Source organism: Hyperolius riggenbachi, chromosome 5 (assembly GCF_040937935.1).
Source record: "Hyperolius riggenbachi isolate aHypRig1 chromosome 5, aHypRig1.pri, whole genome shotgun sequence".
Taxonomy (NCBI): Eukaryota; Metazoa; Chordata; class Amphibia; order Anura; family Hyperoliidae; genus Hyperolius; species Hyperolius riggenbachi.
In genome coordinates this window covers 104488706-104505253 of record NC_090650.1, presented here as the reverse complement: position 1 = coordinate 104505253, position 16548 = coordinate 104488706, and the positions used below count along the sequence as shown (strand labels likewise).

At 42.7% G+C, this 16548-nt stretch overlaps 1 protein-coding gene across 5 annotated transcripts in view; it reads left to right on the top strand.

Annotated features, from left to right (window-relative positions):
* The window catches only part of ANKRD28 (ankyrin repeat domain 28), a 289915-nt gene that overhangs the window by 160581 nt on the left and 112786 nt on the right, over window positions 1-16548 (top strand). For all 5 annotated transcript variants that reach the window (XM_068236088.1, XM_068236089.1, XM_068236091.1 and 2 more), the window contains exons 4-5: window positions 11125-11195; window positions 13891-14091. In XM_068236088.1, the coding sequence (XP_068092189.1) occupies window positions 11125-11195; window positions 13891-14091 (272 nt within the window). The remainder of the gene's footprint in view (window positions 1-11124; window positions 11196-13890; window positions 14092-16548) is intronic.

Here is a 16548-nt window from a genome sequence, read left to right as displayed (position 1 = left end):
GACTTCCTAATTATTTTTTACTACCCATTTTTTAAGTTGAGCTGTTAAATGTCACTGTGTAAATCCATGGTTGTTGCTTTGGTTACCCGAGCTTATGGCTGCTGCTATGAACAGTGAGTCATTTACTTGTGCTTCCTATCTATGAATTTTCTATCCAGAGACATTCTAGAACATGAGACCTTGTGGTTTGATGTGTCACTTGTGGAAAAAAGTTATTGAAACCGTATTGTTATACAGCTTATGTACAGTGTTTTATGAGCCTGACAGTTGTTTAAATTAGTGGCCTGAAACCCATACCATAAATATTTTTAGGCCACAAAACATAATTATATACTGCAAAAAGGGAATTCTGTTTATACAAGGTTTAAAAAACAAAAAAAGTGCCCCATCTTAGGTTGAGTAAGATATACTAGTGAATTTCAGTATAGCTTCTGTCACATTGTGACCCTGCAGCAAGTTTCTGCACATTAGCCACTGTTCTATCCTGAAATAGACGTGTTAAATAAAAGCGAAGTAGCTGTTTCTTGCATATATAATCTCTCCTTCCCTCTATATAGCCCCTTCGAAAACTACAATGATATTCTATTATTTGTAGTCTGTAGCTCAGTTTACTGGTTATTGCTGCTACTATCTCCCTCATGCTCACTCCTCCCATCTTTTTGAGGATTCATGCCTTTTCAGATCTTCTGTAGTATGAATATTCAAAAGGGAGGGGTTGAATAGTGGTCGTATTGGACAGGGCTGTGGAGTCGAAGTAATTTTTGGGTACCTGGAGTTGTAGTCGGTGGTTTCATAAACTGAGTCTGATGATTTTTGTACCGACTCCATAGCCCTGATATTAGAGCAAGCTGAGCTGCACAGTGTCACTGAAATATTTTGTCCGCTTTATCAAAAAGAAAAAAAAACAGAACTAAAAAAGACATGACTTTGTTTTATTTATTTAATTTGTTTTTTTTTTAGGATTAGTTAAAGGGGCACTATGCCGAAAAATTTTAAAATATGTGCAAACATAAAACAAGTGTTGTTGTTTTTTTTTTCAGAGAAAACTGAGCCATAAATTACTTTTCTCCTATGTTTCCTGTCACTTACAGTAGGCAGTAGAGATCTGACAGAAGTGACAGGTTTTGGACTAGTCCACCTCTTCATAGGGGATTCTCAGCAAGAATTTTCTTCTTTATAAAGATATTCCTTAAGGGCCCGTTCACACTGCACGCGTTTCCATATGCGTTTTGGAAACGCGTGCGGGGGGGCCGACACGCAGGACATCAGACATTGCATAGAGTGCAATGTCTGATGTTCACACAGCATGCGTTCCGGACCTGTGCGGTCCGGGAACGCATGCTGCACGCAGATTTTACAAAAACGCGCGGCTGTCCCATTCACTTTTCAGTGATGGGATCAGCCACGCAACGCATACGAACGCGGATGGCGTGCGTTCGTACACGTTGCGGTCCGCATGCGTTGCGGTCCGCACTTTGTAGTCTGAACAGGCCCTAAAAAGGATTTAAAGAATGATGCTGGCCAGCCTCCCTGCTCGCTACAGTTTTTTGGCAGTTGGACAGAGCAACTGCCATTCACTAAGTGCTTTTGAAAATAAATACATCCCTGAGAATCCCCTATGAAGAGATGGACTAGTCCAAAACCTGTCGCTTCAGTCAGATTTCAACTGCCTACTGTAAGTGACAGCAACATAGGAGAAAAGTAATTTATGGCTCATTTTACTCTGGGGAAAACTTACTTCTTATTGGTATATGTTTGCACATATTTTAAATTTTACAATTTTTCGCCATAGTGCCCCTTTAAGTAAGCAGTTATAATCTAACAGAACCAACAGATTTTGGACTAGTCCATCTCCTCATGGGAGATTCTCAGGATTTTCTTAGTTTTCCAAAGCATTTCCTGAGCGAAGTCTAACTGCCAAAATAGTGTTCAGGTGAGTAGGGAGTCTGGCTGGTATCTTACTGTGTTGGCAGTTAAAGTAAAGGTACGTACACACGTCTGATATTTCTGAACGACTTGTTCAAACCGGTCATTTGAACGACAGTTGGACGTGTGTACATTCGATCGTTAGACAGATAGCAGCAGTTTTGACTGATTCACTCAGCAGATTTGTGGACTAACTGTCGTTCAAACAGTTAGGTCCGTACATGTGTACAAACGACTTGTTGTTTGAAGGTCTATTACTTTAACAGTAAAAGACATTCAAACGAGTCGTTTGATCAGTCTTTTGCTCTGGTCCATTGTTCTATCCAGTCCGTTGACCAGTAAAACATTTAAATTAGCTGTAATTAGCATTTCAAACGTTTTGTCGCCTGTGTGTACAAGGAGTCTGAGTGACTTTTTGTTTGAATGACAATTCGTTCAGTTTGAACACCAATCAGGCCTAAAATCAGACGTGTGTACACACCTTTAACAACTGCCGTCCAGGAAGTGCTTTTGAAAACAAAGAAAACCCTGAGGCAGGGGTCACACTTGTCTTTCAGTTTCTACACTTTGCAGAAAACTGAAAGACAAGTGTGACCCCTGCCTTACAGCAGCTAATGTAATTTATAGAGAAAACTGACAAATTGCGCAAGATGTTAGTTTTTTTTTTCCAGCATGCGAAATCTGCATTAAAGTGTGACCTTGCTTATTGATTAACATGAGTTCTAAGTTGAAGTCAGTTTTTCTGTGCAGAAAACGCGTACAAAAGCCGATAAGTGTGACCCCTGCCTCAGAGTCCTTTTGCACTATATCAGTTGCTCTCCGTTATAACTGAAAGGACAACTGATTTTCAAAGTAATATCCATATTTTCCTACGGCTCAGTTCACACTATAAACATTTTAACTGAAAGCGTTTTCACAATACACTGCTATGGTAAGTTAAAGTGCATCCGTTTTTTAGCGTATAGTGTAGGAGATGGGCTAGTCCAAAACCTGTCAGTTCTGTCAGATTTTAAAGGGGTTATTTTTACGAATGAGGGAAAAAATAAAAAAGTGGTTTATGCATAAACTATTAAACATCCCTGTAAAATAGTGTAAAAAGTTTTTTTTTTTTTTAAAAATGAATGGTTTCATCAATATAACATGTATTGTAAATAGTGATGGATGATGGCTGGGAGGCTAATCCATTTGTTAGAGGTGTTTTTTTTTTGTTTTTTTTTTTACTTTCTTTTCACTGACTTATTTTAACCATAAATGACTTGTTTTGAGAAAAGTCATAAACTGCAGGGAGAATCAGTCCCATCTACACCACATGATTCTTTGTCATATTCGATTCAATTTGATTTGATTCATTGATATGATTTGATACAATCTGACATGTCCGATTCATGATTCAATTTAATTTGATTCACTTTTGTTGTAGGATATACTGTAACTGTGCAGTTATATTCAGGTCTTATGACAGGATCACTTTATAATGTGTGTTGTAGACATTGGAACGTTATCTAATATCCAGTTTTATTAACTGTCAGATTTGAAATTATGATTTTTATACAGTTGCATAATACTGAGATCTGCTGCAGTGGTTCTCAGAGTACCCAAAACAATCCCTGTCACTAATTGTCTACTAGAGGAGTTCAGTCTAATCCCTATCATAGTAATTCATAGTATTTGTTCAATTTGGCCAGGGTATTTTTAGGGGTGTAAGTGGAAGCTGGAGTTCCTGGAGAAAACTATCCAAGTTTTGCTGCAATACAAGCTCAGTACAACAATACTTTCTTCAGGTGCAATAAATTTGTCATGGTCTGAATATGCATCCAGGCATTCACTATTATTTTACTTGAGATAATTGCTCTTGGTGATTCGTTTGCAAATGAAACCGATATGATTGGGTGATTTTTTTGTTGTTGTTGTTTTTGTTTGCCCCATAAATGACGCGGTGAAGCAATATCTACATGCTGGCTACTAATACCGTATTACCCCCGGAAATAAGACCGTGTCTTATATTAATTTTTGCTCCAAATGTTGTGCTAGGGCTTATTTTCAGGGAATGTCTTCTTGCCTTCCCCACTGTCACCAAGTCCATGTCCCCCTTGTACCTTTAGTATCATCCTGGTTTCCCCTTCTATCCCCTAAACTCCTGTGTCCCATGTATCCTATGTTCTCTTGGTGTCGCCTGTGCCCTCCGATGTCCCCCTGCATACCCCTAGCTCCATGTCGCCCCGTCCCCCATGTCATGCGATGTCCCCCTAATCCTCTACTGCCCCCCCAGCTCCATGCTGCTGTGTCCCCAATATTTAGCCTATGGGGAAGAAGGAACTTTGAGCATAGGGATTTGCCCAATGATAGAGCCTTGGTCCTGCCTGTGAGACCATCTGCTCTAGTAGAAACACAAGTTGTCATACTTTTTCCCCAACTGCAGCTAGGGCTTAGTTTCGGGGTAGGGCTTATATTTTGAACATGGTTGGAATTCCTGCTAGGGCTTACTTTCAGGGGCTGTCTTAATTTCAGGGAAAGAGTTTATTAAAAGTACAGTAAAACCTTGGATTTACAAGTAACTTGGTTTAAGTGCACTTTGCAAGACGAGCAAAAAATGTTTATGAAATTTTAAGTTGATGAACAAATATTACACATGTAATACACAATGGTATAATGGCATGTCATCACAACTAAGCTTATGGGTCGTAATTGTGCCTAAGCTGAGCGGACTGTACATTGGTGCATTTCTGTGAAATCCTCAAAGCAGGCAAAAGCAACTTTGATTGGATGAGAAGTTCCTTGTTAATAGAAAAAATTTTGACGCGCACACCAGCAAGAGTAAGTTGCATAAAGCTTTGTATTGAAAAGATTCATAAATGAGCCCGGTAGAGCAAGTAACACATACAGCTCAATAGCAGTATACAGTGGGATACAACAAAAGTGGGGTGGAACAACACAGTAGCACTTGGAACATATAGCCTCTGTAGGCAGCGTTATACAATGATATGCGAACAACCAGCAATAGCTATTACAGTAATATAAGCAATGGATGCAGGAGACAAAAAAAAGCATATGACAGTGCAATGTCCCATAGGGGTTAGTAATATCCTGACAGCGCTGTTTCAGGGGGTCCCTTCATCAGAGGGTATCAGTTAGAGGCTCCTTAGGCTGCTGCAGTTCCTTGTTAATGCCATATACAATAAAGAGTTGGGTGAACCAACAGATGGTAATGATTCTGTTAGATATTGTTAAAGGCATTTAACACTTTTACTTTATACACTGGAGAATATTTTTCTATACATGTTTTTGGATTGTGGAATGAGTCCTCTGAGTTTCCATTGATCCTTATGGTGACGTTTACTTTGATGGAAGAGTTCTTTGGATTACAAGCATGTTTCCGGATTTAATTATACTTACAAACCAAGGTTCCACTGTAGTATGTAGAAAGTACTCTTATCACCATTTCACTGTATAACTGTGCCAAAAGACATGAAAGTCTCATGGGACACAGTGCTGCTTTGTTTTCATGATCAGGGAAGCCACTTCAGATGTTCTTCTTGTTGGTTAGACTTCTGGCTCAGAAAATTCTGAAAGCAGCCTTTGTCCAAAAAGTACAGACTTCATATGGGACAATAAAGCCAAATTATTCCATTTAACATTGGTGGTGGTGGAGTCATGATTTTGGAAATAGTGCCCTGTACAGTATAAAACTTTGGCATATGTTATAGGCTTCTACATCTGACACGTTACTCTAAACATATATCTGGAGTAGACTAGGTGGGAGTTTGTGTGTATTGGGGGGGGGGGGGGTGGTTCTGATATCTAATTACTCGCTTCCCCCAAAATAAGTGTCTTATACTATTTTTTTGCTACAAAATATGTTCTAGGGCTTATTTTCAGGGGTAGTCTTATATTATTGTGCTGTATCCTCCTGCCTCCCCCACTGTACTTCCTCTGCCTCGGCTGGATCTGAAGGTATGCTACTGTACTGATCAGGCACCTGCCCTGTCATCCCTGCACAGAGCTGATAACCTTACTGTGCTGACCGGTGTCTGATCGGCACTGCACCGATTTGTCCCCGCTTGCTGGCTGCCTCTTCCTCCTGTGCAATGTACTGATCAGGCTTCTGCCCTGCCATCCCTGCACACAGCTGATAACCTTACCATCTGCTGCGATGGCATGACCTTACCGTCTGCTGCGATGGCATGACCGGTGCCTGATCCACACTGCACCCCATTGTGTCCCGCTTGCTGCCCTTGTCCTCCTCTGTATGGTAACTGCCACTAGGGCTTATTTTTTGGCTAGGGCTTCTATTTCAAGCATGCTCAAAATTACAGTTTGGGTTTATTTTCAGGGAACCTGGGTAGTGCAGCTGACACCCCTGATCCTTGCAGCTGTGAACTAGAACTTTTCATTCAAATATTTACAAAAAAGGTACTCTTTGAAATACAATAGTAACATAAAATAATTACTATAGTAAGGATTAGACTGTGAGCTCCTCTGAGCAACAGTTAGTGGCATGAATATGTAAACTATATAAAGCACTTCAGAAGATGAGATGTCAGAGGGATTGGGGGGGGGGGGGGGTTGGGGGCAGAACCTACATCAGGAAGGATTTGGGGTATAGCAACTGTACCTTGTGGGGGGGGGGGGGTCAGCTTATACGCGGGTCGGCTTGTACGCGAGTATATATGGTATGTACTCTGCAGGCTCCGGAGGCAAAAAAGAGGAAGCCCACAAATCTGGATCACTGGAGAGTTTCAGGGAAGCCAGGAACACCTTGAAAAGAGAGTTGAAGGTGGCAAAGAGAGACTACTCCAACAAGCTGAGTCGCAACCTCCAGTCCAACAATGTCCAGGAGGTCTGGAAAGGCCTAAGGGCAACCACCAACTGCAAGCCTCCTTCTCAACACATACTTCCGAGCACTGCACTAGCTGAGGATCTCAACAAATTCTATTGCAGGTTCGAGGCCCAACCCACCCGGCGGATCAAACGACCACATCCTCACCCAAGCATCCACCCCCCTCCTCTCCTCCACACGCTGGTCATACTCCCTCAACACAGCTAACAGTCCAGGAGACCGCTGTGTTGCGGCACCTCCGGAAGCTAAATACCAGGAAGGCCTCAGGGCCAGATGGCATATCCCCATCCTGTCTAAAAACATGTGCGGGACAGTTAGCCCCGGTCCTCACATCCATCTTCAACAGATCCCTGGAGCTGGGCAAAGTTCCCTCCTGCTTCAAAAAAGCTGACATCATCCCGGTCCCCAAGAAGCCAGGAGTCACGGACCTAAACCACTTTAGACCCGTCGCCCTAACCCCGATTATCATGAAGACCTTCGAGAGACTGGTCCTCTCCTACCTGAAGCTTCACACTGCCACCCTGTTGGACCCTCTACAATTTGCATACAGGGCAAACCGGTCTGTGGAAGACTCCATTAACATCTGCCTTGCACATATCACTGAACACTTGGATAAACCAAAGACCTACACAAGGATCCTCCTCCTGGACTTCAGTTCTGCGTTCAATACCATCTGCCCAAACATTCTGTACGACGACCTGGAACGGCTCGGTGTTGACCCAACCCTTTGCACCTGGATCAAGGACTTCCTTACGAACAGGTCACAGCTAGTGAGACTCGGAAGCTGCTCCTCCAGTGTAAGAACCACAAACACAGGCGCCCCGCACGGATGCGTACTGTCTCCGATGCTCTTCTCCCTGTATACAAACAGCTGCACCTCCTCCACGGATACGTCAAGGTCATTAAGTTTGCGGATGACACCACCATCGTAGGACTCATGGGTGATAAAGCGGAGCTGGAATATCACAGCGAGATCGAGCGGTTTCTCAGATGGTGCTCAGACAACAAACTCGTACTAAACACAGCAAAAACGGTGGAACTGATAGTGAACTTCAGAAGGAACGCTCCACCACCCAGCCCAGTCATCATTGATGGCACCGAAGTCACCAGGGTACATAGCGCGCGGTTCCTAGGCACCACCATCACGGAGAACTTGAGATGGGATGAAAATATCTCTACTACCCAAAAGAAGGCCCAGCAGAGACTGTTCTGCCTGAGGCAACTAAGGAAGTTTGGCATGCCCAGGGAGCTACTGACCAGTTTTTATACGGCAACCATCGAATCTGTCCTTTGCTCCTCCATCATTGTCTGGTACTCGGGGGCAAATGCAAAGGAGAGGCTTAAACTCCAGAGAGTCATCAATGTGGCTGAGAAGATCATTGGGTCGCCCCTGCCACCCCTGGACCTTCTCCACACATCCAGAGTGAGGTCCAGGGCAAATAGAATCACACTCGATCCCTCCCACCCTGGCAATCACTTCTTCAGTCCTCTTCGCTCGGGACGTCGCTATAGGTCCATCTACACCAAAACCACCAGGCGTAGGAACACATTCTTCCCTCAAGCGATCACTCTTCTCAACTCAGACCCTTTTCCCCAATGCCATCTCCTAATCCCCTTCTGCACCTCGAGGCACTAGAGGACGAACGCGCGCCCATAGGCTGACACTCATGTTCATCTCTGCTTAATATAGCGTCAACTGCTCTATGTGTCATTTGCTATGTTTGAAATGTTTCTTTTTAAATTGTACTATGTGTAATGTTACTTGCACTGTTTGCACCTGCCAATATGCCTTGTGTCCACAAATAATTCCGGGTGCGGCGCCTGTCGCACTTGGCGAATAAAGTGATTCTGATTCTAAAAACCCTTGCGGAGTATGCTAATCTTTAGTATGCCCTACTAATAAAGCTGAGAGCAGCATACACGGACTGTAATTTGGGGTTATTCAAGTAACACATAAAGAAGGGAAACTGTGGGGCACTCCAGCAGGTCTATCTCTGTCAGACATGGTCATTGAGATGCTAATAATTCTGGCTTATGTGCAGACTTAATGCAATTTGTATGCTGTAATCAAAATGGATTGGCCCAATAGTGAGCTGCATACATTTTTAATTAAATTTGCATGCCAGGTGAAATCATTACCATCTTATTAGTCACCCATAGTCATTAACACAGAACTTGGTTATTTATATTTGCAAGAGTTTCACAAACATACTTTTTTCTTGCCCATGGTACATTATCCTAAAAGCCAGATGTGTATTGTAATAAACATGCCAGAAATGTACCAGCATTTGTCTGTGTAGTAAGCAGTAGTGTTTCCGCTTGCTGTCAGTTCTGACTTGTTCACTTAAAATGTCTTCCTTTCAACAGATATTTTCCTAAAGGCTGTACGTAAACACAAATAGTCTGTTGTGAGTTATGTGCCTGTAACAGCTCTGTCCAGGATAGAGGTATCCCTGGAGACAGTTTTCCTGTGCTCGTGCTGTGCATAAGCTAGTGTGTGCAGATTATAAATAGCATGCAGTATAGCTGCAAAATGTGAGACACACGTAGGAAACGTTAAAGGGGATTTGAGGTGGGTGACGTGTTATGGAGGCAAATAATAGCTATCAGGTTAATGGATGAGTATAAATGGTGGGTAAAAATCCTGTTTCATTGAATCCTGTCTGCATGAAGACTGTTAGTTGATTTTCCCATTACAGAAGAAAAATGTGATGGTCCAGAGACTTCCCAGATCCTTCTTGAACCCACTGTTGCTGGTAACGCTCCTGGCTGTGTGCAGGCACAATCTAACTGTGCATGTACAATTAAGATCCACTCATGCACAATAGAATGAAAATGTGTGCACTTTTTCTTCCTCCGTGTATGTGCACATTGTTCTTCTGGGTGTACGCAGACCCAACTTGCACGTGCTCTATATGGACAGGCTTTTTCACAGCGGCAGTACACCTATCAACCGGCTCTTGTTGAATGGGTTTAGAGGGTCTCTCTAACCCAGGCATGGGCAAACTTGGTCCTCCAGCTGTTACAGAACTACAAGTCCCCCAATGCATTTGCCTTTATGAGTCATGACTGTGGCTGTCAGACTCCTGCAATGCATTGTGGGACTTGTAGTTCCTTAACAGCTGGAGGGCCAAGTTTGCCCATGCCTGCTCTAACCCATTCAACAAGAGATTCAGTAGGTTTGGCGGTACTGCCGCTGGAACAGTGGGATGCAGGTGGCTCGGGAAGCCTTTGGACTATTCAGGGGCTTTCTATCTGCTGACTTAAGTAGTTAGGTATCAAATTATTATTTATTTTTTTTTTGCTGCAGGTACACTTGTAGGCAGGATTCACAATTTTCTGTATGCCTTTTTTTTCCCACATGTGGTTTCTGCACACCATGCGCGTTTACTTTGTATGCGGTAAAACCCTTGCAGCTAATTTATTTTATGGAAAAACTGCACACAGTTTGTAAAATTATACTGCAGGATGCAAGATGTTTTTGTGTTTTTTCTTGCATGCGCAAAAAACCCTTTTAGGTGTGAGCTAGCCCATTGATTAACATGGGTTCTCAGTTATAATGTGTTTTCCTATGTAGAAAAACACAAAAAAGTCTGATTCCTGCCTAAGGCCTGGAACCCAGTACAGTGTTTTTCTAAGTGCTTGTGATTTGTAATGTGCTTGCTAATGTAATGTGATGGTGGAGTTGTGTGTTTTTTTTGTTTTTTTTTTAAATCCCATCCTTCAAGTGGGATCAAACACAGCATTACATTAGCAAAAGCTTTTCAAATCACAAGCGCTCAGAATAGTGCTGCTAGTGGGTTCCAGGCCTTAGTTTATATCTATAGGTGCAGAGCTGTAGCAATATCTGCTTTACAATGTATTTTGAACGTAAAAGTTAAATTCCAAAGGTGGTACTTACAGTGTACAGTAAACAACTACGTTATTTTGAGAATGTGATTTGTGCAGCTGAGATTTAGTTGAAGTTTTGCAATCTTAAAATAAAGGAACAACATGAAGCACATGTTAAAGACAGAAAATAATAAAATCTGACCTTTGGAAGCAAGTGTTTAGACTTGCTGTTGCTCTATTTTCCTAAACCCTTTCCTTTACATAGACATGAATCTATATTCTTGGTTGTTTGCTGCAGATGGGGTTTGCTGCAGATTGTTCAGGCCAGTCCTCAATTGGAAATAATCCTCTAAATTCATGTAGAACAAGTAGAAGTAATTTAATGCTCCTCAATAGATTCCTATGCATTGCACCGTTTCATGTTATGTGAATGCTGCATGTGCTTTCAGATTCTGTGATTCTGAGCTGATTGCCTGCCTTGTTTTCCTGTTGTGTTGAATAAACCTCATTGCGGTATTTGTTTGTTGCAGGAGCTAGAGTAAATGCCAAAGACAGCAAATGGTTGACTCCTCTGCACAGAGCCGTGGCGTCCCGCAGTGAGGTATATATAAAGCCTTTCTTCTGTTCTCCTCTACCATCTACTGCATATTCTATTCCACACGGAGCTGCTATCAGTTATGACACAAGTGCAAGCAGCTGACATTTGATAACCTGATATTGGTTTATAAAGTAAAATGTGACCTGTCACCATGTTTATACTAAGGAAGAAAACAAGCTTTTAGGATTCAGTATTTAATGCAAAATATTTTTCTTGTCCTGGTAATGAAAACCGTAAAGAATCAATGTTTCTGCAATACTATATCAGGTTCTGGAATCATGCAGTGGTAGTCCAGCACACAGGGGGAAGGGCTCATTACAGAACGCGTGCACGAATCCGATTTCATACACTCGTTATGACCTACCGTGTGACGTCGGGAAGTTGTGGTCTAACGCTGATCAGAGGCGGTACTTCTAATTTACCCGACGGGAAACGCTTGCGGCAGACGATTAAAAGCTCCCAGAAGCCTTACAACATAACGCTCTGGAACGCTTTGTCTAATATGAAAGGTAACATGAAAGTCAGTAGACTTTCATGTTACCCCGCTTACCGCATCCTGGAAGTGATCCGTCAAAGCGCACGGATCAGCTCCTAGTGTGAAAGAGCCCGGAGGGCTTTACTGTGGACTTTGGGTTGTAGAAGCTGTTTGTTACACGATTACCTTATTGGTGTGTGTTCAGCTGCAGACCACACTATCAACACTGCAGCTTGATTCATACTTTATTTTTTTTTTTAATACTAATCATTAGACTTTACACCATCAGTATAAAGCATGCCATGGACTACTTCTTGCAGCTTCATTTATTTTAGAGTAATACTGGTGTGGGTTGCTAGGATTCTGTCTGGTAATTAGACTGCAAACTAGAAAGGCAGTAGGCTTACTACTTCAGCAGTAGTGGCTTCTTTCAGATGGTGCTTTACAGAGCTTCACTGAGTCCCCATACTGGAACGTGGATCCATAATGGTACACAGGCCAGGCGATGACATCACCAGAGTTGAAAGCTGCTGGTTCGTTGCTCGTCGGTCTGTGGCCTATTAATTTTACAGAGGTGCATTTTCCAACTTGCAGACAGCGGTTTCAGGCTACGTTGGCCTTATTGGTGCAAGGCATACATGGATTTTACACTGTAGTAGTACATGGGAAGTAGAAGTAATTGGCTAAAGGGAACTGTAAAGCTCCTCTACTGGAAAAACAATATGGTTATACTTAGTAGAACTAACTGCTCTGGATGTATACCTGTTTGTTTTTTTAAAGCCCTTATTCACACACTTTATAGAGTAATTGCATATAATAGAAAAGGATAGGTTGCTTTTCAGTAAGGTTTGACTTTGACAGGGGGCTGCAGTTCTTCCAATCCCTGCATGGGAACTGCCTGGGCTCTGGAGCAGAAGGGGAGGAGGGAAGGGAAAAAACGTTTAGCCAGGGGCGTAACTAGAAGTCCCCGGGCCCTCCTGCAAGAATTTGAGTGGGCCACCCCATCCCCACCCTGGGGGCTCGCTCATGGCCGTTTTGGGGGGCAGTAGGGGTCGCAGCATGAGGGGAGAGCTTTGCACATCAACGGGGAGGGGGGACAGTCCCCCCCCCCCCCTTACTTCGGGCTCTCCCCTCCTGCATCTATCTAAAGGTGGCCACACACGATACAATAAAATGATCAGATTTTACGGCAATTCGATAAAAACGATCGGATCTCCCGGAAAAAAATCGAAAGCTTTTTTTCATTCGACTAAAAAATCCGATCGGATTTCCCGGTTTCTTCGATTTTTATCTATCCGGAATGCCAGATATTTTTCTTCAATCTATCTAAAGATTGTATGGTGTGTGCTAGATTGTCAATTTATTAATATACACACCCTAGCAATTTTGTCAGTTTCCAATCATCTTTATCATAATTGGGGAAAAATGTAACATGAGTGTGTGTGTACATTGGTCATATTTTTGAAATGTTACAATCAGTCAGAAAAATTGATTGCAATTCTAAAATTGAACAGCTATTTAAAAAATTGTATGATGTGTGGCTACCTTAAGTGTCAGCAGCGGCAGCAGATATAATTACCTCCATTCACCAGCGGAGGTCTTCCATCTGCAAGGGCTTCACATTACTTCCTGTTTCAACAGGAAGTAATGTGAAGCCCTTTCAGATCGGCAACCTCCATGGTGAATGGAGATAATTATAGCTGCTGCCGCCGCAGCAACTTACATAGATACAGGAGGGGAGCGCAGAGGGGAGTGCCAGAGGTGCTGCGACCCCCTCCTGCCCCCCCCCAAATGGCCTTAAGCGGGCCTCGGTGGGGCTCCACCCACCCCCCCCCCCCAGGGGCTGCTTTCCCTATTGTTACGCCAGTGCTTTTAGCTATTTACAGTGCAGAACTGGCTACCGTGGACAGCTTGCAGCCTGAACTTTTCTTGTTGTATACTTTAAAATGCCCTTTTTTAATAATTCAATTTCTATGAATTGCAGTTGTAGAGTTTGGACTAAGGCTTAAAAATCATTACAACATTTAGCCTTTAGATGCAATACATTTGTATTATATGTCCAGTGTACAGGTCTGTGGAGGACTATGCAGCATGGCTGTGGGATCATCACTTCTGCTGAAAGTCTTTTTCAGGAGATTGTGTTCTTAATGGAGCCTGTCTTTGAATTTTGTGCTGTAACTCGTTTGTCAATGGATGTTTAACCGTTTCTTTTTCTGTCCCCAGGATGCTGTTCAGGTGTTGCTGAAACATTCAGCTGATGTCAACGCACGCGACAAAAACTGGCAGACCCCCTTGCACATAGCTGCAGCAAACAAAGCTGTCAAGTGTGCAGAAGCACTGGTGCCTCTTCTTAGCAATGTTAATGTATCAGACAGAGCAGGGAGAACAGCATTACACCATGCAGCCTTCAGTGGTCATGTGGAGGTATGTATTCCAGGAATGTCTTCTTTAGATGGAAACTTAACCTGCAATCACCCTACGCTGCATTTAAGAATAAACCCCAAACAGCAGCACATGGCTTGTGAGTGATTATGCTGCTAGAACAAGACCTGTAGGCTGCAATCATAGTTCCAGCACAGCACTGTTCTTTAGAGACATCTGCTGTGCAAATGTAGCTGCTCTGCATGAATGTACTCAAGCTATTCAACTCTCCCCTCCTTGTGATAAAGGTTTGCTATAAGCGGAATGTCCCCTGTGGCAGTGAATACAATTCAAGACTCTTGCGCTCTTGCCTTGTTTTTATGTATGTTACCCTTGCTGTGCCGCCTCAGATATGTTCAAATCCCAGTTTTAATTTTAATCAAGTAAATATCATAGATGTCATTTTATTTATTTTGTCTTTATTTACAAGTACTATAAATTTTCATACCTAAAAATGTCTTGCTGTAATTTATTCTCCCCCCCCCCCCCCAAATAAAACAGCCTTGAGTGTATAGCTGTACCAGGGTGATATTTTTAAAACTGTAACTTCTTAAAGTGATGGTGTACTCAAATTTAATCTATGGTTTAACCACTGGGCGACTGCTCTATGGCGATTGGTCTGAGCAGCGCAGCAACCCCAGGACCACTCCATGCCGACTGGCGTGAATGGCTCTGGTCAGGGATTGCAGGTGATCACGCATGCTGATGCACGCGCATCCCCGCTGGAATGACTGAGCTCTGCCATCAGTCTCCCAGCAGCAGTCGTCGCTCGGAGACTGTTAGACGCTGTCTTATAAAACTGTGGAGCGCTGCGATCTAAGGCAGCGCTGTACTGGGGATCGCTGTGTCACTCGGCTGTCCCCTTCAGAGGCACAAAGGCGATCCGCTGTCATAGGCTGATGCCTATGCGATCGCACTGATTGGCTGGCGGGGGGGATTTATTTAAAAAAATAATAAAATAAATATTTTCAAAAAAAAATATCCTGGAAGCAATCATTGCCCACCAACAGAGCGCTCTGTTGGTGGGCAGAAAATGGGGGAGGGTGCTGAGTTGTGCGGCCCTGCAAGGAGGCCGTAAAGCTGTAGTAGTCTATTTAGTAAAAAATAGCCTGGTCACTAGGTGGGCTTAACACTGCGGTCCTTAAGTGGTTATAGCATTAAACACCGCATAATATTAACAGCTAAATCCATCTGACATTTTTTTCAAGGTACTGGAAGTGTTTAACCCCAAGCTTTTTACCTCATTAACTGTTAATTGATGAGCTTGCTTTTGCTGGCCAACATTATCAGATTGCTTGGAAGTTTAATAAAACTGTAAACAAGGTATAACAGTTCTTGCTGTATCCAGGGAGGCAACAGATCTTTTTTTCTCTAAATGCTTATAAAATTGGAGCTGTTTCCTTGATGAGTGGAGAATGGACAAAAAAGTCTATTCTCCAATCAAGAGGGAACCGAGCCTTATACCAAAAATTGAATATTGAGTGTAATTCCACTTAAAAATGGCAGTTATGTGGTTGGTCAGTATATCCACTCCAGTCATTTACTCTAGTTCTGCCTCTCTGTTATAGGCTGTTGGGTCTATACGTTTTTTTCTGCAGTCCAGAATTTATTTTGTTTCTAGATAACACTTAAAAGGATTAGGAAGTTTTGGATTTTCCTTGCTACATCTGTACCCATCTGGGAGGGTCCCCCTTATATTGTTTCCAATCAGCACATGGGGAAATCTCTTCCGGGGACATAGAGCCATGAGTTATATGCTGTAAATCATGATTACTCTCCCCTTTTCTCTCCTGAGACCACAACAGTCCATGTAATGTTGGTCCACAGGGTTACCAGAGGTAGCTAGTATGCCGGAAAAATCTGGATACTAATTATCCAAACCTACATAATCGGATAAGATTTAATTCATGGATATCTGTGGATTGGCATTGTTGCAGATTATATCTGAGTAGTTTTCTAAAACTATGTATGTGAAGGCTTGGGGGTAACTTTATCAAGCTGCAGTGTTGATTTAAATGTTTGGTAAGTCTGACTTTTTTCCATCATATGTAGAGCACCTAGATACTTTGAAGTAGCAAAACTAAACTCCTTAGCTTCATGCATGTGTCTTTATTCACAGTTTAGGTATGTATACAAATTGTATAGTGTAGGTAGGACACATAAAGCATTCTTGTGCAGTAGAGAAAATATGGATTTTCAGGCACAGCTATAATGGCAGTATTTGTATAGCGCCTTTCTCCTGTCGGACTCAAAGCGCTTGTGAGGCAGCCACTAGAGTGCACTCAGTAGGCAGTAGCAGTGTTAGGGAGTCTCGCCCAAGAAACTCCTTACTGAAATAGGTGCTGGTTTACTGAACAGGCAGAGCTGAGATTTGAACCCAGGTCTCCTGTGTCAGAGGCAGAGCCCTTAACCATTACACTATCCAGCCACTGTATGTACCCCACTCCTTTCCATCTTCTG